This window comes from Leopardus geoffroyi, chromosome C1, assembly GCF_018350155.1.
Source record: "Leopardus geoffroyi isolate Oge1 chromosome C1, O.geoffroyi_Oge1_pat1.0, whole genome shotgun sequence".
Taxonomy (NCBI): domain Eukaryota; kingdom Metazoa; phylum Chordata; class Mammalia; order Carnivora; family Felidae; genus Leopardus; species Leopardus geoffroyi.
Window position 1 is genome coordinate 38678193 of NC_059328.1, and position 27273 is coordinate 38705465.

General features: G+C 47.3%; 1 protein-coding gene across 9 annotated transcripts in view; it reads right to left on the bottom strand.

Moving 5' to 3' along the window:
• Positions 1 to 27273, bottom strand: part of LOC123597854 (BEN domain-containing protein 5) — a 1446709-nt gene that overhangs the window by 207304 nt on the left and 1212132 nt on the right. For 2 of the 9 annotated variants that reach the window (XM_045477300.1, XM_045477306.1), the window contains 2 exons: positions 13384 to 13532; positions 7139 to 7352 (listed from right to left, as the gene is read on the bottom strand). The exons of 4 other annotated variants lie outside the window; for them this stretch is intronic. In XM_045477300.1, the coding sequence (XP_045333256.1) occupies positions 7139 to 7352; positions 13384 to 13532 (363 nt within the window). Of the gene's footprint in view, positions 1 to 1790; positions 2028 to 3159; positions 3186 to 3333; positions 3476 to 7138; positions 7353 to 13383; positions 13533 to 27273 lie in introns of those variants that run through there. 3 more of the 9 variants (XR_006712284.1, XM_045477299.1, XM_045477301.1) reach the window with 3 other exon arrangements.

Below are 27273 nucleotides of genomic sequence, written 5' to 3' on the forward strand. Positions count from 1 at the left end.
TTTACAGGTATATCCATATCTTATATATCTTTCTTTTTCTCACTCAACATTACATAAATTTCGTGATTTACTCAAGTTGAAGTGTGTAGCTACAGGTCAATCATTTTCACTGATGGGTAGTATTCTCTGGAGTGGACTGTTCCACAATTTGCTGATTTTACTGTCAACGGATACTCGGATGGTTTCCAGTGTTTTGCAATTACAAACACCCTGGTGCGTGTCTCATGGGGTACACATGCAGGAAATTCTCCAGTGAGGGCCAAGCTGTGGCACTGCTGATCGCTAGGGTGTGTGCATACTCAGCTTTACTAGGTGATGTCTAGTAAATTGTTTTCCAAAGCGGTTGTGCTGCTTGGAACTCCTGACAGTAGTGTATGCCAGTACTGGTTGCCTCATATCTTCAAAAGCGCTTGACATTGCCCGGTTATTAAGGTTTTGACGGCCTGGTGGGTGTGAAGTGGTATCTCAACGTGGTGATTACTAATGAGGCTGAGGTCGGCCGCTCTTAGTGAGTCTGACGTTTGCTGTGATGAAACAAAGAGTGAGCCCCAGACAAGGCCTGACAGGAGCCTGACTTTTGCCCACTTTCTAGCCTGGGCACCTGAGGCAAATCATTGCCCTAGATTCCTCACCTGCTTACCAAGAACAACAAACCACAGGTTATCTTTAAGGCTGCCATGAAGCATGCGAGATAAACATTTTGCAAGCCTTCTTCGAACCGTAGAGAACATTACACCTGTATGGAGTTGTTACAATTATTTTAGGTACATACACCTGTCCACTCCTGGGGCCTACCACAGTGCTTGCAGAGGGGCAAGGTTCAGTAAATATATGTTAAGTGAATGAATGGTTTTCCAGAGAAACTCCAGAGGTCATAAAAATTCTGGACATAAGGGGACTACGCATGGAGAACGTACCAGTGGAGTATATAATCATGGGCGACAATTTTAACTTCTTTGAACCCGCACTTCCTCACCTATAAAACAGGAATGGAGACCTACTCTTAAGGAGTTGCTATGGAGGGTAAACAACATCTTGTCTACCAGGCCAGCCCAGAGCAGGTAATCCTGCTGGAGGTGCAGAATGTCAGCACTCGATGGGAACGTGGGGACTAACACGTGCTGACCCCTCCTCTGGCACGTGGGAAAGCGGAGGCCTGGAGAAAGTACGGACAGAGCCCACTGTGCCTTCCCCAACGCTGAGCTCTTCCTGGGTGTGCAGCCAGCCCGCCTCCGGGTGCCATCCACACTGCAGGTGCATGTGCTATGGGCACCCCGGGTCCCGGGCACCCTCCCCTCCCCACTGAGAACGGGTTTGCACAGAGAAGCCTTTAAAAGCTTTTGGTTGACCTCCACTACTCCCTGACTACTCCCAAGCCACTTATCTCCACTTCATCTTGTCTTGGCCTTTCCACAGGGACTGAGACAAGAAGGTAGGAGGCCCGGTCTCTCTCCAGTCCTGCCTTCTGCTAAGTTTACCTGCAATTCTCTCCTGCTCCAGGCTATCCCACAAATCAGTGTCTTTGACAATCTCTTTCCCGATTACCCTGGCTCCATCCTTCAGCTGCCTAAATCCTATTCATCCTTCCAGATTCAGCATCCCTGGGGCCTACCAGATCAAACTGGGAGACCCCACTCTGCTGATTGCCTCTGCACCCCCACACTTGCCTGGCTCTCTGTCTCAAAGCACTGATCATGGTCTAACAAAACTGTGACCAGTGCCTCCCCTACAGATGGGAACGCTTGGACAGTCTGTCTCCAGCCCTGAGCCGGGAGGAAGCAGATACTCACGGTGACTTTGCTGGAACCTGAACCAAGTGAGGGAGACAACTTGTGCTGAGAACTGTTTCGAAGTTCAGGAGTTCGAATCTGGCTCTTGCCCTAGTTGCTGTGCAACCTCTAAGTGGGAATCAGTCTGGGTCTCAGTTTTACCATCTGTAAAAGTAGGATGGCAAACCACATGATCCAAGGAGATTCTTCCAGTGCTAAGTCTTTAGCTGTCTGGAAGGTAGTAGGGTGGTAAAGAGGCTGAGGAGAGAGAAGGGGAGAGAAGGAGAGTGGGTGTGATGGCCCTTGGAGCACTGGCAGGGGTCACAGAAGAGGCAGGAAGAGAAAGGGGCAAATGCAGGAGTGTTTTCCAAGAGGCCTCCCCAGCATCCCAAGCGTTCCTGTGTCTCGGGGGCAAGAGCGCTGAGCGGCCCCTGAGGTTGATTAAAGGCTTTGTTAGACTCTAGGTATTAATCACCTGCACTTGCTGGGAATGTCTCCCTCTGCGAGGGGGCATTTGAGATTATTGCTTAATTAACAAGGTTTATAACAGCGCTAATGTGTCCTATTAAAAAAGTTATAAAAATTATCCAGAACTCAATGCTGTGGCTCATTTAGGAAACTCAGACATTCTGCAAAAGGTCATTTGACCTTAATAAGGTTTAACTGTCATTCTGGAGCTTGTCATTAAAGAGAGACTCTCCTACGGCCCTCCTGCTCTGCTTTCTGCATTTGCAAGCGGTATCAGTGCTCACCATCCTGCTGCCATCCGGTCGGGAAGGACTTTAAAATCCTCAAAGACATGAGAAAATCCCTAATGAGCAAGGGCTGTCATTTTTGTACAGCAAATGTGACTAAGTGTGGTAAAAGTGAAATAAACACACACAATCTCAAGCCACAGATCTGCTTGGAAGGACCAGTCCAGGGCAGTCTGGAGGAGCCCATATAATTGGGGTGAAAATGGTGAGTGTATGGTGGGGTAGGAGATGGACTTCCAACCTGCCTGCTTGTAGTAGAGAAAAAACCAACACTGTACTTCGGTATGACAAGAAACCTCTGGGACGAGGAAGTCGGACTCACTCTGCCCGGCTCCGACCTAACCAGTTGTACGGCCTTGGGCAAGTCACTTTCCTTCTCATTCGCCTGCATGGCAAGCATTTCTGGGCTCCCAGCGTTGCTATAGGAGGCCCCTGGGGGGCAAAGATACAGCAAAAAGAGACCAGAGGTGACCACAAGGGACTCTGGGACATATGACAGAAGTGTCCACTCACCCTAAGAAGTCAGGGAAGGCTTCCTAGAGGAAGGTTCTCCTAAGCAGATCCGGGTGGTTAGAGCAGCTAGCCAGACAAAGCAGCCCAGGTGCAGGGTGGGTAGTTATGACTTGTGGTCCGGGCCTCAGGAATGGCCCTTACAAATTCCCTAACGTGAGAGGGAACAAGGCTTGTTCAGGGAGTACAGTAGTTCATTAGGGCAAGAACTCTAGGGGAATACTGCTGAAAAATAAAGCTGGAGCAATGGCCAGGGGCCAGGCTATAAAGGTGCTTTTGTGACATGTTAAGAAGCTTACCTTTTAATAATGGGCACCATGGGCTGGCTGTGACGGGGTGGTGGTGACAGGATCATGTTTGGTTTCTTAAGGATCACTCTGGTTACGTAATGGAGAGAGAAGTCTGGAAGCTGCCGGAGTATTGTAGGGGGGAAATGATGGCCTATGAAAGGTGCATGGGGCAGGGAGAGAAGTGGGTGGTTTAAGACATATTTGGGGGCAGAAGAGACAAAACGAGGCATGTGCAGGAGTCGAGCATGGGCATCTCGGGGTACCTGCTGGTGGTGCCCTTCACCAAGACAGGGAATCCAGAAGGGGCAGAAGGCTGTGCAGAGAGGAAAAAGGAGAGAGTGGTGAGGGGCACAGTTGTGCCAGTGTCATGGGGGAACCTGTGAGCTGTGAGGAGACGGCCAGTGGGCACCTGAATGTATGGTTTGGGAACGCAGAAATGTGGACTGAGCCAAGGATAGATTTGGGAACATCATTCACTGATTTAGCAAATGTTTACTGAGCACTCACTACCTGCTTGCCCTGAACAAGATACTCATAAAGCTTATATTCTAGTGGGCTTGCGGGGGGGTGGGGGGGTGGGGAGGCAATTCCCAAGTAAACAAACAAGAAATGCTATGCAGACACTTTATGTAGGGTGATGCTGAGGTGACAGAGAACAATGGAAAGGCTATGCAGATGGGGCCGCTGGGAAAGGCCTCTCTGGATGGCCAGAAGGAGGCGGGATTGCAGGGCAGACGGAGGACACTGCTGACAGTGGGAATAGGAAGGTGGTAGGAGGCCCCTGTGATTAGAGCATGGTGGAAAATGGGAAGTGAGGTGTCAGCAGAGGGCAGAGGGGTCCCCAGAGGCCAGATTGCCAGGCGTGAGCCAGCACAAGGAGTGTGGGTTTCAGCCTGGGCCCTGGGAACAGTGGGAAGTGAGATCAGCTGAGGAAAGCTTTGTGGAGAGAGAGGACACTCTGGGGACAGAGGACAGGGCAGCAGAAGTGGAGCCCACAAGGGGGATGTGAAGCCAGGGAGGCAGGAGGAAGTCGAACATGTGTTACTGAGGAAGTCCTCAGTAAAGGAGGAATGAGTGGTCCCATCAGACAGTCTGGGGAGGAGGTGAAAAGTGTGCCCCGGATCTGGTAAGGCAGAAGTCCATGGGAAACTTGGCAAGAACAGACTAGTAGGGGGCTAGACTAGAGGGCTAGGCCCCCTCCGACAGACAGCAGGGGCATCACAAGTGAGCACAGGCAGTGAGTGTAGACAACTCCTTAAGAGAGCTGGATGTGAAAAGGAAAAGGGAGACATGGAGCAACCAGGTGGTTGAAGTGGCCTCCAGGGAGTGTTTTGTTTGTTTTCATAAGAAACAAGTGGTCAAAGTCTATTTAAATGACGCTGGGAAGGAAGTGGGAGGGCAGGAGCATAATTGGAGGAACAAGGTACTTAGGAAGGCAGGTGGGCTGGGATCCAGATAGAGAGAATGGATGGCCCCAAATAAGAGAAGGAAACTCTTCTTCTGGGACATGGGGCAGAAGAACAGATGGTATAGTTAGGTCTGTAGTTAAGCCTGCAGTTTGAAGCTGTGGGAGTTCCTTTTCTTTTCTCTGTGAAGGAAGAGAAAAGGCCATCTTCTGGGAAAGAGAGGTGTGGACTATCATGTTTGGCAAAGCAGAGGAAGTTTAAAAAAGGCTTGGAAAATAGGGGAGTAGATCCGTGAGGGAAACCTGGGGGACTTGGCAGGGAGGTTGAAGACCTAATGGCCCAATGCCACACAGCTGAGAGGTTTTCTAGATTGTTCTGTAGCACTGGGGACCCGGTTAGCTGCACAGGACATCATCCGAGTAGGGTTTAAGGAACATTCAAAATGTCTCTTTTGGCCACTGGGTAGCCAGGACAAAGACCACAATCCTGGCTTTATTGATGGAGACACCAAACATGGGCTTGGTTGGTACTGGCATTGCGCTAGGCTTGGGGAAACAAAAGTGAATATAGTATCGGAACCAGGGTTAGCTCCAAATTAAACCAAAGCAGAGCTGGGGCTCAACCCCAGGCTTTTGATACTGGGTTCCTACTGCTACTTGCCATCATCCTGCACCGTGAGTGGATGGGAGAGAGCCTGCAAGCTGAGAAGTACTGGGCATTAGTGAACTTCAATGGTGTGATCATCACAAGGTCACATCGGCTCGATGGAGGCAGCTCGCTTGTCAAGAAAGATTGCTAATTTCTTGTCATACTTAGAACATAACTATTTCCAAGCTATGATCCTAGGCAGCCCTTTCAGTTGTCTTAAGAGGTTAAGTTTTCAGCTGAGGAAACTAAGACACAGGGGGGAACTGATTTACAAGAAATCACAACGAGGCTCAGTCCAGGGATCAGCTTGCCAGTCTCAGTGTTTCATTTGTTCACACTTCATTTATTGGGCTCCTACTGTGTGCCATTCCCTGTGGTAGGCAATGGGGATGTGGAGATGAATCAGATAAGGTCAGACCAGTGCCTGAGGCAGACACACAGCAGATGATTTTAGACCACGACAAGACGGTGGGACCAGTCAGGCACTGGAAGGCACCTGGGACCTGCTGAGTCACATTCCAACAAGTATAGTGGAATCAGAGGTTGGGCACCTATTTGGTGGGGCAGGACCACATCCCCAGGAAGGCCTCTTCCTCAGGGAGACCTCCCAAATGGGGATCCATTATTTCAGAAAGCAAGCAGACTAAAGGTTACCTCCAACTGTCTAAAAATAAGTGGCTGTTTAAGTGAATTAGTCATGAGTCGGCCAGGCAAGGAAGGCAGCTCTGCTCCAGCAGAACAAGGCCCACACTAGAGCCAGGGTGGTATGGGTTTGAACTCTGTAGCTCTAACCTGGCTAATCACTTAATCTCGCTGAGTCCTGCCACCTTGACCTCCAAAGCGTACCCTAAATCTGGCTTTTTTTTCCACTCCCACTGCTATAACCTTAGTCCACGGCACCATCATCTCCATCCGAGACTACTGCACGAGTGTCCTAACTGAGCTCCCATTTGGTCACTCCACAATCTGCCCTTCTCCTATGGATAGAATAGATCCAAGCTGCTTAATGTGGCTTTTTTGGCCCTTGAGAACAGCTCTCACCCACCTCGCTGACCTCGCTCTCCCCTCACTCATGGCTCCGTGGCTGTCCGGAGCTGCCTCATCCCTGGAGTGTGCTGGCCTTTGTGCCTCTTTACTCTGCCTGTTTTGCCGCCCCTGAGACCTCCACAGGGCTGCCTCCTCCACCCCTAGTTCCCAGCCTCCTCAAGCAGGCCTACTCCAACACACCTAACACAGCCCTCTCTGTCCTGCCGTAACATGTAATGATGCTTCATTACCTTCCTTCATCAGTACCTGAAATTATCTGACATGTATGTTGTCTGTCACAGAACCTGGCGTGGGGCCTGCTCAAAACGTACATGTTGATGGAATCTACTTTCTTTACTGAAACATGGCAGCTGGACACTTAGAGACCAGTAGTCAGGAGCACGGCTTCTGAGGCCCATGCAGTGACCCCCTTCCCAAGGAATCCTTCCTTGATTTTCTAGCTAGGGGGTCTCCTCCCCTCCTGAGATCTTTCTCAGCATGTCATCTACCCTTCTCTCATGCTAGCAACTTGAACTGTGCTTGTGTCCACGGCTCATCTTCCGTTAAACGTGAGCTCCTCTGGGACAAGGTCCATACCTGCTCTTGTGTTCCGTGCCCGGCCTGGGGCCTGGCATGGAGAGGCTTCAGTGTCTGCTGAACTAAACTGTGTCTAGTACATTCCACAGAGTACAGGACAGCATCTCAGCCATTGCGTTTGTACTGCAGTGACCTACCTCTGACAATGCTTAGTTTGTGAGGCGAGAGGGGTGGCTTAGGGACTGCATCTTTCTTTTTTTTTGTGGCAACTCCTGTGACGCTTCTGTTCTTCAGAACATCTGTTCCCCAAATCATGACTGCCAAGTTCTTTGTGTACTTGGAATCTCCTTGGGTTACTTGTAGCTGGTGCCATTTCTCCTCATCAACCCAAATCCCGCTTCCCAGATGGACCTGAAAGAGATAAGAACACAAGCACCTGTGTAGTCGGACAGGCTGGCAGTTGGAAACTTTTCTTTTCCTTTAAAAGACACTGCTGCACACCCATAAAAGGCTCATTCCATATACATCATGTTAACTTTCTTTAAGGGAAATAATAATCATTTACCGAATCCCTATAATGCACCAGGCCTTATTCGAGTGCATTATACCCACTCTCTCAAATCTTCGTGGCAACCCTGGAAGGAAGGTGTTGGGATACTATTTTCATTTCTGATGGAAAAACCGGGTTGAGAAAGGTGAAGCCAGTTGCCAAAAGTCACTCAACTATTATGTTACAGGGTTGGGATTCTAAACATACTCATGTTATAACAGGGCCACTTGGAGCCCGAGCAAATCTCAGAACGTGTACGTTTCACTTCCTTCTCTGTTACACTTTAGAAAGACTTCTCTCCCTTTGCTGTGAACATGCTGGGGCACAAATCCCAGCATAGTGGTTCCCAACAGTGGCACACGCGGGGGTCGTCTAGAGCTGTAAAAATCGCTGGTGCCTGGGCCCCATTCCCAGGGATTCTGAATTATTACTCTGGGTGGGACCTGGGTACAGGGGTAGGTGAAGTTCCCTAAGTAATTCCAATGTACAGCTGAGTTTGAAAACCACTGCCAGCTGGAGCCGGGAGGACAGCCACCAGACTCCACCATTAACTGGAGTGTGTTTGTGCAAGTCCTTTCCTACCTCTAGCTTCAGTTTCCCATGAACTAAACTGGGAGAGTGGGATTTCATCTCTAAGTTCCTTCTGGCTCAGAACACCTATGATTTTGATAAATTAAATACAACCACAGTGTCCTCAGTCTGATTCTGTTCTGATGGAACAGAACACGGTCTAGCGCTCCCTGGAAGGGAAGGTCTCAGAAGGTTTTAGGGCAGAGTCGGTAAATGTAAGACGACTCAGAACGATCTAGCAATAAGCTATAGGCTTTCAAATTTTTACTCTTTTCTGGCTCTTTTAACAACTCAAAAACCATTTGCTAATCATTAAAAAATGGAGTTTTGACTTCGACACTGCCATTTATGTTGTGTTTCTCCTGAGTCTGTGGAGGGTGGAAATGGCCTCTGTGGAGAAGGAGGGGAGGCAGCTGCTAATGAGCTGAACTTTCTAAGGGTAATGAAAGAGCTCTGCCCAAAGTCCTTGTCTTCAGAAAGAACCGTAGGTCAAAAACATCATGTGGTCAGGAGACCTCTTGGGAGAGGTCCTGGCCTTAGAGACCACACACACACCCACACTGATGGCAGACTGGCAAGAACCACCGTTCAAAGATGACTGAAGATCTTTCTACTGAAGACTGGCTTGGAAAAGAAGGTGGGTACACACAGATGGGAAGACAGGTCAGTCAGCAACACTTCTTCCTTCACCAATTACTGAGGTTTTTCAGCCATCCAAAACGGAAAACAAAATAGCCCAGCAACACAGCCCACTCAGGGATGTCAGCAAGTAACCAATCCACCTGGCCTCATCTGCCTTCACTTCCTTTTGCTCACAAGATCATTCAGATCCCTGCAGGCCTGGTATCAGGTAACCAGATCCACCTGGTCTTCCTGTGCTGCAAATTTCAGTGCCGCAAATCTGTTCATATGGCTCAGGAAGATAAGCAACTCTGGAAGTGAGATGTGCTGCCCGGGGCCAGCTGGGCAACACTGATCCAAGGTCAAGTCTGGCCTTTCCTCTGCAGTCTGAACTGCAGGTGGGCAGTCTGTGTGCCAGATCAGGCATGCTGGGGACAAGTTTCCTGCTGCTCCCTGCTGGGCCCCAAGTCACCTCCCTCTGATGACACTCTGAAGCTACCTCACAAGCTTCCTGAGATAAGGGGGAAACAAGGAATTTGAATTAGATTAAATTCAGAATTAGAAAACCTTAGAATGGAAGACAGCGTCTGTTTTTCAAAGATTTCTGCTCTTTTCCACCCTGGGCCTTGCTTTCCTATAATCTTTTAATTTATTATTCTTAAAAGAGAGGTGACAGTCATTTTAGCCCATGTTCTGCTAGAGAAGGGGGACACTAATATTTTTTGAGTACCTATAATGAACCAGGTATTGTACCCTCAATTTATCTAATCCTCATAATGACCTTAAGAGATGGAAATAGGTAGCAGTTATTATTCCCACTTTACAGACACGAATAGAGATTCAGAAGGACTAAATTACTTTCTGTGAGACATACCAGCAGTAAATTTTGGAGTCAACATTCAGACCCAAATCTGTATGGCCCTAGAGCCCAAGTTCCCCAGGCCTTCTGCTGCTGCCAGTGTCACGGTGGGGCCAACGTGGTGGACACATAGCCTATCTAACACCTCTATATTCCATGAGGTTTCTTTTTGAGTTTTCCTCTGTGCTGGCCCAGCCACTTCCCCTGCCGGCACTCACTGCACGTCACTACGGCAGACAGGGAAACCAGAAGAAGCCATGGGCTGGCCTTCCTGCCTCTGGTCCCTGCTCCCTTCAACTCACCCTATAAACACTGCCAGATTAGTCTCCCTAAAACACAGCTTTCCTTCTTTGACTAGATTACTTCCACAGTCTTTCAACTCCGTGTTTCTGTGTGAACACTCTGGAATCTTGAATGTCTCCCTCTTTCCTATCACATCAATCTAACCTCCCCAGTCATCTTTAGAGGCCCTCCAGAATCCTCTTTCCATTCAACTTGCTAGCCTTTATTCTCCTGCTATGGCCATCATGATGAAGATTGCAAACTCCCACATTTCCTTCTACTTTCAGTATGTGGTAACAGAAAAGGGGGTGCTGGAGTCTTCAGCCCTAGGTGGCAATCGACTAGTCACTTTACCTGAGTCTCACTTTTCTCAGATGGACAACAGGCAGAACACCACCTAACTCAAAAAGCTGTTGTGAGGATTATATGACATAACATGAATAAAACGTCAGGAGGACAGCACACCCCCAACCCACCCCCCAGCTATGTCTCCACTGATGCCTTTCCCCTGTCCAGAAATGAATGCCTTCGCCTATGTCTTCTTAAGCCTGCTAATCTTCCAAGCCCCAGTCCCAAATCCAGGAAACACTGTTTAACTCTCCATGGCTAAGTTCTATCCTCTCTGAATTTCTAGCCTTCTGTGAGCCTTCACCACCTGATTCAGTCCTTCACAGTACATCTCCATGGGGACGCATTGAGGCTTTGCCTCTTTGGTCCCGTTCAAAATGATCAGGACTAGTCTGAACACAAAGCAGGAGAAACAGAAGGGCACATTTAATATGTTTTAATGGCACAGGCTTTCAGTTCTGATGAGCTGCTTTTCCTTAGAGAAGAAAATATTTTCTGACATGAATTTGAGTACAAGGCCAGCTTTACAGCACAGAAAGAAATGGCTCTGGGTAAGACCAATCACAGGTATATGTTGGGACAAGGGCTCCCGAGGTCAGCAAAATAAGGGTCACCTGGAACAATGCCCAGTTTTCAGAGATGGAGCAGAATAGACTGGAAAGAGCACTGGCCTGGGAACCAGGAGACCTGCCTTCCAGTTCCTACCTGTTTGTTTCTAGTCTGTTCTATAATTACAGAGGAGCCCTTCTCTGGATGTGCTTCCCCAACTATGCCATTTATGAATTAGACTATGTAAACTTTAATAGTCTTTGCAGCTCTAGGATTCAATGAGGTTTTTTTTTAAATTTTTTTTTTTTTCAATGTTTATTTTTGGGACAGAGAGAGACAGAGCATGAATGGGGGAGGGGCAGAGAGAGAGGGAGACACAGAATCGGAAACAGGCTCCAGGCTCTGAGCCATCAGCCCAGAGCCTGACGCGGGGCTCGAACTCCCGGACCGCGAGATCGTGACCTGGCTGAAGTCGGTCGCTTAACCGACTGCGCCACCCAGGCGCCCCAATGAGGTTTTGAAATAAAGAAAAGCAATGAACTTTATCAAAATCAGAAAATAACTTTTGCGGCAAGCCCTGTTATACACATAAACCATTGTTAACTATTTGACCGTAATGTTAGCCTTATGTGTCAAGGGAGGTTTTAAAAATATGGCATCTGGCAGGATGGGACTTGATCAAAAAATGGCTTTGTGAAATGTTTTGTAGGACAAAACTAGTTTCCTACTAGGAAGTGGATCCCATTCTAATGCTCTAGGCTTTGCGGAGATTAAGGCTTTTGTTCATGCAGGCAGAGAGAAGAGAGGGTCAGAAAGGATAGCAGAGCCAAGAACAATGAGGACGAGGGAATGCTGCTCTGGGAAGCTGCCATCCATTTCTAGTCTGTCCACTTCCTTTCCTCTCCCTTCATAAATTTCTCTGTCGAGCTTCAAATTAGTTGCAAACAAAAGTCAGGTTAGTTTTACAGCAACACGTTGGCAACAACCAATGAAAAAACAATACTGGCAATTTCAAGATTTGTTGTGCAATTCCCAGGGAAACATTAAGTGAGGTTTGAGACACCCATTTTCTGGAAATGGAAAAATGATACCTTTGCAAAAGAGGCCCCCAGAATGCTCAGAAACTGTCCATCAGTTTTCAAAGGAAGAGAGAAATAGTGTTCTCTTGGAAGCTACTTTAAGAAAAAGTCTCTAGTCACCGTACAGTGCCATCGTCACTAAAAAGGCATCAACAAACACAGAATGGTCCTTTCTTTTCTTTATCTTCAATTGGGGAAGATTCACCCAACTTAGATACACAGCTGGAGTGACTACAGGCCCATGGAGAGCATGAATCCATCCCTCCTCACACAGATCGGGGCACTGAGGCCCAGCAAAGAGAAAGATCCACCCGAGCAAAGTTACACAGAAAGGACAGAGACAGAGCTATGCTCAGCATTCGGGTTCCCGACTGCCTATTTCCACTCTGGCATGCCACCTCTCCCCTGCAAAGCAGACTTTTAAAGCCTGTTGGCTGGAGCAAGTCAAGACAGAATGGGCAATGACCTGGCCCATCAGTTCTGCCTCTGCAGGGGAGGAAGTGCTCGGTGGGAGATGAGGGAATGGCAGCATATCCAAGAGAGCCCTAAAGACTAACAGGTTTCATTTCCTCAGCTGACAATATTTGTTTTTTGCCTCAATCTGGCCAGTTGCAAGGATATATCTGGACAAACCCAAATAAAACAACCTTTTCTTTCTCATCAGCCCACTGGGGAACAATACTGGATAAACAGAGACCTTTTGAAGCACGGGGCAAGAAAAACAGACTGACACAGATGATTCTTTGGGGAGAATGAGAGGTGATGTCTGTACTGTATGCCAGGGTGGCAGAAATATAACACTAAAACTGAATTTGACCAGTGCCTAGACAAAGGGCTCCAATATACTTCTTCCAAGATGAATCCATTTGGATATCAGAAGGATGTTAGAACATTTTCTCCCTGCCCAGCTGCTATGACACGTGACTTTAAGACTTCCAAAGGCTATTCCATTAGTTTTCACCCCTGTACTAATAGAATTAATAATGCTTAAGTTTTCTTTCATGACTTTTTTTTTTCAATAGCCTTACAAGAAAATCTGAGAAGTTATATGTGGTCTTAGGACTGTGGCCTAACCACTGTTTGAATATACAGCTTGGAAACAGCTTAGGGACAAGGAGCGCTTCTCATTTACCAGTTTATCCTTGGCATCTAGCACAGGGCTTAGAACATATAGATACCTCGCGAATGGTGAACAGATACATATTGAGTTGTTCTCTGTCATTCAGGTGTATTTCTGGTACACCTTATAAATTTTATGTGTCTGGTTTTTATAGGAGGGTAGGACAAGTTTCATCAAACCACCCTGCCTTTTTAAATCTTTCTCACTACTAAGCTATTTAAAACGTCAGTTTAGTTTTATACTTGCTTTGGCCCAGTATTTAAAAAAAAAAAGGGAAGAGAAAAAGAACAAGTCCCAGTTTAGCTCCACTAGTTACAACACAAGAACTCTGGAAATAGTTACTGAGGCCCGGGCCAGGAGGCCAAGTGGCCACGCTGTGTCTCAGGAAGCTCCCACCAAACTCTCCATCGTCACTCTGACTAACAAACACTTGCAGGGAATGGATATTGAGCTTGAAACACTACCTTGCCATTGTCTAGGATATACTTGTCCATGACAGGTGCAGGAGCGGGGTAATAGGACGACGTATTTGCTTCCTCACTGAAAGTGCTCCGTAACTCCGGCTCGGGCTCGAGACATTCTGACTTTACTTTTTCCAAGTCAATGGCGGGACCTAGGCAGTTAAGAAAAGAGATCTGTCTAGAACTCCAAGGACAATAAAAGGCAAATATTTTTAACTACGCATCTATCAGCACACAGTGGCACAAAATAAATATGCTGGTTTATTTTTTCTGATGGACTACACTTAAACCCAGGCTTGAAAATAATATGAGATATGAACGTCACAAGGGAAAAGGTAGGAAATTGGAAGACAAGAATGAACAAGACTCTAATTAAGTATGAATGAGAAGTGGTCTTTGAGGGTGTCATTGTCTGAATGGAAATGCAGGGGAATCAACTTCCTGGTCAGAAAAAGAGGTCCTGTTAAGACTGGGGTGCACAAGGGGTGGCAATTGCTGCAATATGCAAAGTGTGTATTTGCTAAAACCCCACTTCTGCAGCCTGCAGTGGAGCGGGCCACAGCCTAAGAACAGAGGTTAGGAAAGCAGTGGGGACAAATGCAAAGGTCTCCCTCTCTCTAAGACCTAGTTTCTACCTAGACAGGAGCATTTCAACCAAGAAATTAAAATACAATACAGATTAAGCTTCTGATTGCCTGATCTAGCAGCTACCCTGATTTCTATTTTAATGCAATCAACACAAATTACGCGCAGTTTAAACAGTGAAAGGAAGCTAGATAAATGGTGGTGGTTTCTAAGGGGAGTATTTTTTCTTCTCCATTAAGCTTTTAAAAATGATGGACTATTTTTTAAATCACCTATTGTGTCTTGATTACCAAAGGGCAGAGAAACAGGATGAAAGTGAGTAAATAAGGCTGAATGACTTGATTAACTTTTGCAAGAGAGCAACTCCAAAGGCCAACGGAGAGCTCAGTACCCTGGAAATGTTCTCGACACAAACATTTCTTGAGCTGTCTGGGATCTGGGAGTTAACTACTGCTATAGTGGGTCCCCCTGGGCTATGCCTATACCTGAAGTAACCAATGAATTTCATGGTCCAATCTTCCCTTATCCTAACTATGTGGATCGCCTGATAAGGAGCTCTTTATACACTAAATTACAATCTGGTTCCAATTCTATGCTCAACTGCCACACCCCAGACTTTGGCTGGTGGTAGAGAAGGTATTGGTGATTTTGTTACTAAAATTCCTCATGACAGGGCTTCCCAGAACAAGAATATCATTCCTGAGTTGCTGGCAGCTACCATCTGGAAGACAGAATCTCTGTAGTCTCTAAGGATGCAAGCATAAGCCTTGTACAAAGCAGAATGCAACATGGCTGGGAAGCAAAAGAGTGCTGATGAAAAAAAAATGGTTCATCATGGTAGAGCAAGGTTAGGTCCTATGCCTGGCTCTGCTGTTTTAATTGTGTGACCGCCGGTGAGTGAATTGTGGATGCAGACGTTGGCAGAGTGAAGGACAGACAGCATCAGAACTGTGCTGAGGGCATCTCCTAACACTGTGTGATGTATGTAGGGGCTGGGCCCGGGTCCCACTCTTCTCTTTGCCCCCAGCACCTGGCACTGAGTACCTAGTCTCTGAATGTTTGCTAAATGAATTAAAGAATGACAACAATGAATGAATACTTCTACAGTTTCAGAAGCAGATGCCAAAGTCTCTCTTCTCTCTGTGTGAGATCTCAGGTTGAATTTCTGAGATACAAACTCAAGTGGAGCATTTGATCTTTTCTGAGATCAGGGCAGAGGTAATTACTCCAGTTTCCCCTAAAGGGCATGGCCCAGTTGGCATCTGAAGTCCCTTCCTGCTCTGACATTCAGCAACAGGAAAAGGGGATGGGCTGAGAAGATGAGGTCCCTGTAGCCACTGGCTCACAGGTCATCTTTGGCAAGATTGTGCCCCTCCTCTAAAGTCTCTTTTTCCTTCTAGGAGAGGAAGATGTTGGACAAGAGAATGACTCCAGTTCAGCTCTGACTTTAGTCCGGTTCTCCTCCACCCATCTCCACAATGGCTGCCAAAGAGATCTCCTTGAAACCGTATCCTTCCTTGCTTAGCACCTTTCTTCCTAGTTACCCTCAAAATTAGGTCATACACTGTAGCCTCCGTAAGGCCCAGAACAACCAGCCTCCTCTCTACCCCTGGTGCTCAATTCTTGTTCTCACCTGATACTCACCTCTGCAGAGGGGCCATATGCCATGCTGTCCCGGCCTCTATGCCTTGGAAGTCTCGGCCTTGCATAATGCCACCTCATCTGCCTGCCAAGAATGGAGCTTAGGGGTCCCCTCTGTGAGGCCTTGCTCTGATCACCACCAGGTAGGGGGAGTCTCTACTTTGTAAATACTTCCAGCAAATTCTGTCTGCAATCATCTGCCAATCTGTTGTCCGCATTAGACTGTGAAGCTCTTTGGGGGCAAAGTTTTATTCTCTGTGCAGTCTTGGCAGCCAGAGCACTGGCTGGCACATTGCAGGCTCTCAGAAAATTCTTCGTGACAGGAGGGGAGAGAGTTGGGGGTGGAGGGGTGGGCAGGGACTTAAACAGGCCAGGGCAAAGGTTCTGAAACAAAATCCTGCTGCCGAGTTGAGGTGCTTGGGGGTACAGGCTAGGGTGGGTGGGAGCTGTTCTTAAACTACTGTGACCTTTTGGCAGCCCACAAAGTAGAACTTAGGTCTGTCAAGTAGAAATTGGAAACTGCTGACAGAATGGACGATTCCGATGGCTACAGAGGGACATATAAGGGACATGAGGACCGAGGGTTGAGAGATGCTTCTCTGGCTCCATCCTCGGCTGCCCCCTTGCCACATCCCCACCCCAACCTCCCAGTCAGACTCCACTCCAAAGTGCCAGCCTGGACTTCCCCACGCATACACCATTCCTTCCAGCTTCCCAGTCTGTGCTTGTGTCCCTCCTGCTGTCGGATCAGTCTACCCCACAAATGCCCACCTAGCTGAACTCCACCAGGACCTCAAGGCCTGACTCAAATGCTACCTCCTCCATCTCTTCAAAAGGAGGAAGCTGTTCTCTCCACCTGTTGGCTTGGAATTTGTGGAGTCAGAGCCTGGAGTTTAAATTCTGGATTCCCCATTTACTGTTTAGGTGAGTTGTCAGCTTCCTCAGGTGGGTGAGCTCTGTCCCCGTGTGGACCCCCCACCCCATATAATCAGATGCTCTCAGCTGTTTCTAGGCATGTCCCCCCCACTAGATGGTGAGGCTTGAGGCCAGGCAGGGACTGTGTCTTCTTATTTCAGAGACCAGGGCTCAGCAGTGTCTGGTTCACGTTCTACCCTCAACAGGTAATTTCCACATTAATGATTACTTAACCTTCCTGGCCCTGTGGCCTCACTTGAAAGAAGCAATGACAACAGAGACCTGGCGAGACTGAAGATTCAGTGAGTTGACCATATATATGAAATGATTACGCCAGAGTCTGGTGCAGACTGGGTACTCGGTAAACAGTGCTCACCCCTGCTCCACCTCCTTCAAACACAAGTTATTCCTGGGTGCTTCAGTTAGCCCACCACTAAACCATGGCCTTGGTGCACAGAGTCCGTCCTGGCACTCCACGGCACACCCACGCTCCCTCGGGCTCCTGCCGATCTCCTCAGGGACCGCCGCACTGGGATCTTCTGGCTCCCAGGGAAAACTATTTCCTCCCATTGTCCGTCAGCACCGTGGAGCATCCGGAGGCTGCCAGGTGTCAGTACTGCTCTCTGCAGCTGCCCCGTCTTCAGTACTGTACACAGAAGGTACCTGGCTCCTCAGCCTCAGCCCGGAGAGCAGACCAGCCAAAGGCACATCTTGGAAGGGGTTCCTCAAGGGAACTGGGGGTAAATCACAGCTGCATAACCTCAGACAAATCACCTCACCCCTCTGTGCCTCAGCTTTCCTACCTGCAAAATGTGGATTACCAATAGCCACCATGCAAGCTGATAATGCCTCTGGAAGAGTCCAGCACCGAGGCAGGCACAAAACAGAGGATCAGGAAATGGCAGATAAACAAAAGAATGAATCCGGGAGTAAAGCAGGGTGTTCCGTATTACAGAATCCAAGAGAAAAGGGACAAAAAAAAAAAAAAAAAAAGCGTATGATTTCTTTGGGGAGAAGAGGGAGGGCCTCTAGTGCTTTTAATTTAAGGGAGGGGGGGAGAAAAACATTTCATTGCAAATTTTAGCCGGTTCTACTACCGATGTTGGCAATTTACATCTCATTACAACAAATGCCTCAGATTGCTGTTTTGCTTTTAAAAATTTCTGAGGCATTGTTCTCCTTCAAACACATGTGACCAAATTAGCCACAATAATAAGCACTTGTGCTAAGAGACAGCATTGTACGATCTGGTGCAGATATTTTAAGTAACAAAGGAACTTTTTTCACTTTGTGGGAAGAGTAGGAATTAAAAAGAAAAAAAAAGGCCCTTTGATCTACTTCAGGTTTATTTTGGGGAAAATACACCTTCCATGAAGAGACGCCTCTCAGCTGGGTAAGGGAAGCTTTTACAAAAGCATAAAAGGTAGTACTTGTCTTTTCATTCAGTCATTCAGGAACCCATTCAGTATGCAATCCCTGAACGCATACCCAGATCTGGACCCTGTAAGGCACTGGGGACCAGGAGAAAATACAGCATGCCCCAGTTCTGGAGAAGTTGAGAATTTTACATGTGAAACTCCATTTCTTTGCATACAAATAGCTGTGATTTGACAGACAAGCACTGGATTTAGTTAGAAAACCAGGTGCAAGTCCAGGTTCTGTTATTTATTTGACCTCTTTAAGCCCCAGGGGCCTCTTCCATAAAATGGGAATCATGGCACAGAGAAAGCGGCTTGATAAACATTGGCACAACGAATAAATGAAATTATATCTTTCTGGTTTTGTCTGGCTTAAATTAGACTAATGCTGTTCTTCTTGAAAACTTTCTAAAAAGTTAATGCTTGTGTGACTTCCAGGAGGTTCAGAAGTCGTCCATTTCTTCAAAATATGTGTATATGTTTGAACAGTAAATACCATTTCTGAGTAACAGATGGGCTAATAATATTAGACTTTTCTTAAAACATACTTAATCCTTCCATTTACTTCTGCCAGTGAACAGGAAGTGTCTCTGCTACAGGTATAATTCCAGTTTCTTCCTAAATGCAAAGTCAATCAAGTCAAAATTCTTACATGCATTCGGAACACCTACTGTGGCACAGAGGCACACTGGATTGGGTAGAAGAAAGAGGATTCCACTCTGTTTAAAGACTTAAGCATGGGAAGAGCTATGCAACAGTGAAGGAGGTGCACAAGAGCCTTGGAAAGAGGCAGGGGACATGGTCCAGAGCTGGGCAGGCGGATCCCTATGGGCCCTATCATTTTTTTCACGAAAGGTATCGGCCACTTTCACCTGCTATTGTCACTACACATCTGGGTTTTTTTTTGCCCCATATTTATGCTTCCAGTGACGGTGGGGACCTATCTGGTCTCATTCCTTCAGTGAGAATCTACTAAGCACCTACTAAGTGCCAGTACTAGGCTAGATGGCCCTGATTGGCTCACAGCCCAGTGGTGACAAAAACAGGCAACAGGTCACCACCCCATGTGGTTGACAAGGGTAAGGATGAAGACTTGGGAACAAAAGCAAAGGAAGGGATGCTCCACCTGGAGGATGCTAGGAGGGCTTCAGAAAGACAGCCACATACTTGTGTGCTGGGGTCTGGAGGATGGATGGGCAGGAACTCATTGGGAGCAAACGGCTGGGCGAGGAGTTATCCCCATCCAGTGAAGGCAAGTGGCACATAATCAAGGCTCCCTGACCAGCCAGGAAGTTGGCAGCCTAACGATCTGCACAAGTCCACCAGTCTGGGGAGGGAAAGGTCACTACTGACTTGGTGACCCTGGGAAGCTTCAGGGGGAGGTGAGCTCTGGCTGGAGCACTGATGTGTGACGAGGTCTGGGGAAGGTGGAGGGGCAGTCAGGCAGGGGATGGGATCACAGTAAATAGTGGCTCTTTGGGTCCTTCTCCCCCTCACTCCTGATTTTCCCAATGCCTTCTGTGAGTGAGGGTCGGGGCAGGCTTTGCTGGGCAGAGGCAGGAGAAGCCGGTAGAGCCCTCAATACCAGATTGGCAAGTCCCTGCGGCTCACATGGATGTCCCCACAGTGGGGTCTCCTCCTTGGGAGTCAGAACCACAGAGCAGCAGAGCTGGGAAGGACCTGTGAGCATCCCCTCACCATGGGGCGGAAACCCAGTAAGGCATGGCAGGCGAGGGCCCAGGTTCCCAGTCATGGGGGTCCCACTCTGAGGAACTGCAGATGCCTATTTCAAATGACTTATTTGCTTATCTCTGCGAACCTCACCAATGCCTACTGAACGTCTTCTTTGTTATATGCCTTATGCCAAAATCTCTTTTTAAAAAAAAATCTCTGCAGTATTTTTCACACTGATGTCAAGTAATTATTTGTTTCATATCCCCCTGGCTAGATGGCAACTCCAAGGTCAGCCATGGACCTTGGCTCACTGCTATCTCCCCAGCACCCAGTACAATGTCTCTGGTGCACATCAGTCATTGAACATGTGTTGAATGAAAGAATTTAATCCTCATGGAAGTCCTGAAAAATGGATCTTATTATCTCTGTAGAGGCTCAGAGTGGTAAAATAATTTGCCAAAAGTTGCACAGGGGGTGAGTACTCCAATTCTGGGCTGTTAGCTCCAAAGACCTGCTCTTTCCACTACTCTACACCTCCTCAGCTAACTGCACTTTTCAGATTTCACAGGCTTGTCACATAATACCCATTCTGTGGGACCCCCAGTTCATCTCTGACCTTCCTGGGGCATGGGGGAGCAGTCTGTGAAGAACTCCATGGGGGGCAGGATGAGGGAGTGTCCCCAGGATTCATCTCACCCCCCAGGAGCTCTGAGCCTATCTTCCGCCAGCTGGTGGGGCAGTCAAAACTGGGTTGGTTCTTCATCTGTGGTTCTACCACTTCCTTCTCCACCCAACCATCTGGGCCCAGATAAGCATCCAAACGGCAGGAATGTGCAGAACAGCATGAGTCTGCCCTGCCAGACACGCACTCCTTCCTATCTACCTCTTCACTGTGCGGTCCAGCCAGAACCTACTTGAGAGAGCCAGCTTCTCTCATTAACGCCAAGTCTTTGTTCAGGCTGTCCTGTTGCCTGAGGTACTGTTCTCTTCCTCTTCCTTTGGGTGAACCTAACTAGTTCCTCATCTGGGGGCCTTCCCCAGCCACCTACGGTACCCCTGCCCCAGTTATCTCCTGAGCCTTCCTCTATATCTTCTTCCAGTGCCTGGAGAGCCCAGGAGCACAGCAAGGCTCACACTGGATTCTACCCATCTGCTGATGAGACTGTGACTTTTTAAGGCAGTTCCAGGGTCTTAGCTATTTGATTTCCCTGTGCCCAGCATAGGGCCTGGGACAAAGGAAGAGTCTAATAAATGTTCTTGTACAAATATGTTTCCCTACAGTCAGAACCATCCAATAATGGAATGGGCTGCACTGGAAGGCAGTGAGTGAGCTTCCTGTGTCTAGAGGGATGTTTCAGGAGGCAAGGAGGCTACACAAGGCTTCCTGTCCCATGTAGGGGGTACACTAAGTGAATTCTGGGACTCCCTATAGGACTAGGGTGCTGCAACTTTAAGAATTACCTCCAACCAAACTCAGCTGCCTGGAACAGTAATGGAGAGAGAGTATGGCCAGACTCTGGGCCCTGTAGAACCCCGGTGACCAGAATGATTCCATTCATCCATCTTGGCTCAATATTAACCTTCTGCTGCTTCATTATGATGAATTTGTTCAGATTCCATATTGCCGAGGCATGTCCTGGCCCCTCTCTAGTCCTCAGTTTTCCCATCTACAAGATGGGGGTGAGGGGTTGGACTGGGCTCTCATTTAAAGAGATAATTTCTATAAAAACTACTTCCATCCAATAGCTCAAGGGTTCATCAGTCCCAGAATCCACTGCAGCACACAAAGGAGGTCTAATCATGAAGGCAGGAGTGACACGGCCGCTGTAGAAACACAGGGTCTGGGTGCCTGTGGGCTCGGCCTACCTGGTGGATGGGAAAGGGAGATAGGCCTCAATTTGAAAGCTGGTTTCACCATCTACTGGTTGTGTAGCCTCAGGAAAGCTACTTAATCTCTCTGAGCCTACTCTTTGGGCCTCAGTTGATGATCCTATCTACTGCAGAGGCTGTTTTAAATATGACAAGCACCTAATGTCAAGCCCAAAGCAGATGTTCAGAGAGGCAAGCTCTTGTCTGTAAGGAGCCCTTTCCTACCTCCATTTCCTCTGATTGGCAAATCCAGCAGGGAACAAGCCTGCCACACAGCCACACCAAAGGCAATGACCATCAGGCAAAGCCTTGTTCTAAGAGGAAAGCACATTCCTATTCTGGCAGTGAAGAAAAGTCCAGCAGCTCCTACGTGTTCTGGCTCCCCAAGCAGGTAACAGAGGGACAGCCTGGACTTATCTCTCAGCCCCCCAGAAAAATGAACTCCAGGGAGAAGAAGGAGCGTTCTGAAGTGTCCTGCCACTCTGAAATCTGTTCTTAAAACAATCTGGGAGGAATTGTGGATAATCTTTCAGTCAGTGGTGCAAAAGGCCCTTCAAAGTAGAGAAGATAACCTATATCTTTAAGAGAAACAATTCCAGTTCTCACTGCTAGATCTTTTCCTGTTATCCAAGTTGAGGAGGCACAGGGCACAGTGGTTTTGGCCCCACTCCACCACCCACTGAGGCAGCTGGCAGCTTGCGGATCTCCTATGGATCCACCTTTGCAGTGGGGATACACAAACCCATCCTCGTCGGCCTCCCTCAGTACCCAACTTCTGTGAGTGTTCCTGTTTTTGGTGAGAACACACTGAGGCTGAAGGAGGTGGAAAAGTGTCCTGAGATGAACAGGCCCCAGAAGGAGAGCCCTGGCAAAGGGGAAACTGAGCCATGAAGTGCTAATCTGAAGGATTGAGGGGGTCAAAAGGAGTGGTTGAGGACTGGGGATGGGAAGATGGAATTCTGCCTAGGAAAAGTGAGTGGAGGGAGAATTATATAAACTACACACCAGTAAGCTTGAGATCAAGGCCGGGCAAAGTTGTAAAATGGACTATTCAAATGTGATTTTGGAGGACTTACAAGAGGCAGTAGCAATCTCCAGGAGACAACCATACCTGTGTTCTGCTGGACAATGAAGAGTCTATGATATGCCAAGCATCATACAAACATTATCCCACATGTATCCTCAAATGATCCTACATCATATATGCTGGCCCCACTGAGCACTGACTATGTGCTAGCCCCTGGACACAGGTCTTAACATGCATTTGCTCACTTAATCCTCATAAGAACCCTAATGGTTACTATTACCATCGACTCTGCTTTACAGATGAGGAAACTAAGGCCCAGAAAGTTAAGTAACTTGCCCAAGGTAACAAATCAGACCATGGAAAAGCCAGGGTTCAAAACCCCAGTATTCCAGACCTCTGGGCCCATGCAGGCTCTTAATGACCAAGTTGGCTCTCCTGGTATGTGGTAGGCATTAAGATATCCATCTCAAAGAGGAGAAAACAGAGGCTGAGAAAGGCTCAGTCATTTACTTGAAGTTGCATGGGTACTGAACCAGAGAGCTGAGATTCAAACCCAAGTAATATCTATTGCCAAAGCCCAGGCTGCCTCCAGCACAGGGGTAAGGCCAGCAGGAGGCATTTGGCTGACATTAGCTGCCTTTTCAAAGGCACCATCAGAGACCTGTGCTTAAAGAATCCAGCTCGGACTGCAAAGGATTTTAAAGATCAAAGCTGGTATTTTAACGGACTTTGGACAAAACACAAGGCATGAGCCCAGAGGGGAACAGAGGTGATAGAAACCTAGCTCTAAAGAGCCAAGACAGATTTGCAGACCACAATGGCTTTCCCCTTCAAAAATTTCAACCAGCTTGTGATCTGGCCAACAGGGACATTACCTCTTCTTTTTGCTTCTCCTCGCTCAAATGGAGATAATCAACCTTACCTGGCCTCGCAATAAGGCTATCGCAATAGTCCAATGACATAAAAATGTCAAGGTGCTTTGAAACCTGTGAAGTGTCACACATATGTGAATTACTATTATTATGCTTATTATCTATGCCTCTTTCTGGCCAGAATTTATCATATCCACCTACATTCCCTGACAAAGCACACCCCAAATCTAAAACCATTATAAGCCTACCTCGTGCAATCACAGCACTTGTTTTGTTCTGCTTGGTGTCCTGTTGTGTACGGGTCTGTGCTCCCCGCTGGATTGTGTGTGCATCTCGGAGGCAGTGATTACACCCTCCTCTCTCTATTCCTCACAGAGCCCTTTCCAGCTTTAGCTGGACTAACATTCCCTGAGTCACACCAAAATGAATGTAACTATCTGAGAGGCACTTGTGGTGCTAATACTGAGGACAATATCTAAGCTTTTGTCTTTGACCTCGAAGGACAAAGAATGTAGCAGAGGATAACCCAAGAGAGACCCTAGGGTTTACTCTTTCTCCTACGCCAAAGCTCCCCCTTGCAGTTGCCTTCCCCTGTGTGTTTCTCCTCAAGCCCTTGGAATTCTGAGTCTGCCAAGCTCCAGTTTAATAAATACTACGCATAAATACTTGTTAATATTTAAAAAAGAGACTGTCTTGTTTGTTTCTATATTCCTGGCACCTAATGCAGTCCTGGCACAAAGCATGCCCTCAATAAATAATTGTTGAATGAATGTAAGTAATGAATAAATGCACAAATAAATCTGCACTTTACCAACTGGAATTATCTGTGTGCTTTGTATGTCTTCAGCATTTACTTCTTTGGGAGAGGGTGGGTAAAAAAGGGCAGAAAAGGAAAAAGAGACTGGCATTTATTAAACACAATATGCTGGTCACAGTGCTTTATTCTTTACATTTGCTTCCTCATTTAATTTTGATGTTATCACAGAGACCCTGAGAGGAGAGACCCTCAGGATAGGACAGTGGGGTTCCTTCTGAGCAGAGAGGGCTACTTCCTATGCTAAGATCACAGAAAGTTCTGTTTCACAGAGAAGATGTTCTTTGTGGGGGGGAGGGGGCAGGGGCCAAGGAGTCACCTCCATATCCATGACAATGAAGTCCAAGGGCTAAAGAAGGCCATGTGGGTGAGGGCTCAGAGAGAGGCACACAGCACTAGGTGTCAAGAGACCCCTGGGAATCGGCCTGTGACACTTTCTGGGCTTATTTCCTCATCAGCAACATGAGGACACCAGTCCATATCCTAGATAAGCTTTCTCAGGACTCCAGAGACTCTTTCCTATTAAATCCAGCTTCTGAGACTTTCCTATTAAATCCAGCTTCTGTGTATTTGTGGAATGAATGAAAGAAGAATTAATAAATGTACACATGAAAAAGTGAGCCACCAGGGCAGTCTCTGAAACATCTTCTTATAGCATCTTGCTGCTGTCCTCTATCATTCTCCCTCGACCTCCACCAGGTGCACCATTACAACTCCTGACTGCTAGAGGGCCATTCACCACTCTGAGGTCTCCATCAGGCTCAAGGGGCCAGCCTCCTGCTCTCTGCCTCTTCCCATCTACCACCTGCAGAACCTCTGTGGCTGGGGGAGTCAGCAATGATTCTTCTGAGCAGGGAGCTTTCCTTTTAAAACTGAGCATCCTTGACCTGTTGGCTTTCTTGCCTCTGAATCTGCCTGTTATGGTGTAGATGATTCAACACTCAAGCTGGACAAAGGCTGTTGAGCTGGGTCCCCAGGCAAGGTGGACAGGAGAAAATATGCAAGGACAGGCCTCTAAGAACAATGCTTGAGGCAGGCCCAGAGGCTCAAGGATGGAAGAGCTCAGGATGCTGCTTTCAGAGAACATGTGAAGCCAAGAAACAAAGAAGGCCTTAGTCACTCTTTGGCTCTTATCTGCCATGTTACCGGTTTCTTGACGGTGTGTACAGACGAGGAGCTGTTACAGCAGGGGCTGTCTTCCCAGACTCACCAAGAGAGCTCCACCTTCAAACGCTAGGCTAGTCTCTCCCCCAGGACTCATTATACTGCATTTCAACTACATGCTTACATGTTTTCCTCCATCACTACCCACACCCCAACTTCCAACCTCTTAGTCTTCTTTGTACTCCCCAGGCCCCTAGGCTCAGAAAGCATATGGTCAATGTTAGCTGCCTGACTGAGTAAGGGAACATATGTGTAAGTGTATATGTGTATGTGTATGTGTACATATATGTATACATATATGTACACAACCTTTTATTTTCTATAACAGGAGACTCTGACAGGTAGAGAAGATAGTTAACCTGCTCAAGGTCATATAGCCAATTACTAGTTAGGGGAGGTAGAGGGGGAGAGAGCGTTAAAAATTAAACTGGACCCTTCCTTAGCCCCTCCACTAAACGGTGTGAAAAAGAAGCTGACAATAAGTGAGCACCAACCAGAACATAAGCACTATGCCCTGTGTCACAAGGCTGTGAGGGGGATGTTATTATTTCCATTTTACAGATGAGAACATCAAGGCTCAGAGAGGTACTCTCTGTGTAGATTGCTCCTCATTCTTCCCACCCACTCGCTCATGCCTGGATAACAAAAATTCACCCTTCAGGCCTCCGCTTAGATGTACTTTCCCTCAGGAAGTCTTTCTTCCCCAACCTCCCCAAATTCTGTGGGTACTCCTCTTCTATAGTCCCATAGCCCCATGTGCTTTTGTCCCTATGGTGACATTTATGCCCTGTGTTGTCATATTTGTGTCAGTGGCTGTCTCCTTCATCAAACTTTGACCTCTTCAAGGGCAGAGGGCAAGGGCTATATCTTAAATATATTAAACTCTTACCGCTAGGCAAAATGCTTGGCACACAGCAGGATACCAGTGAGTAACGGAAGGAAGGAGGGAAGGAAGGAAGGAAGAAAGGGAAGAAGGAAAGAAGGAAAGAAGCTTCCCGAAGCCAGAGTTGGGAAGTAGGGAAGCTAGGTCTGAATCCAGGCCTGGCTGGTTCCAAAGACTAGACGATATCCATGAAAATATACAAACTCCCCTTAGGGTAGAAACCCTTCTATTATATTCTTGTGGGTTTGTCTTAGAACTTGGCACATTATCATTCTCCATTTAACAAGTGCTAATCAATGGACTTTAAGCTTTCACACGTCAGGGGCTATCAGTGTGGTGCTCCAGGATGCCCATGACCCTTAGAGCACAGGGCACTGCAGGTGGTGGGTGCTCCACACAAACTTGTAGTTTGCGCTGATTTATACTTAGCCTGTCCACTATGGAGACAATGGTGACTCTGATCGGGGAAGAGCCAGCCACTGGTCCTTATGATGGCATTTAAGACCTGTGGGGTAGGAGAGCTGGGAAAGTTCAACGCACTGTAACTATGGCTGAGGTCAAGTTTGTCTAAGTGTTTTAAGACTAAAGAGGCATATAATGATGCAAAATGTAGGTCTTATTGCTCCAGAGGCTTGGAGTGGTTTCTGGAGCTTAAGTTCAGTTCATAATCATACAAAACAGGCAGTTTCCCTAGGAGTTGAAAACAGTGTGGAGAGTTTTTGTTGTTAGTGTGCATTTTCCCCACAAGAAGTTTACAAAAGGTGTAGCACATTGAGTGCAATGAAAATAAAAATTATTCATTTGAGGACTGGGAAACACTTTTTTTCTCTGAAAATTCCAGTTCTTTCCCCATCCCCATCCCACTCCAAGACCAACAATGCTTTTACAAATTTTATAGTTAGAGTTTCTCTTTATGGTTTTATTTTTATATAGAATTCTAGTATCTCCTTAGGTTGTACACCCCATGTGACCTTTAGTGTCACAAGCTACGACTTGGGAGAAGGGCCAAGGCCAAGGCAGAGTTGGAAGGT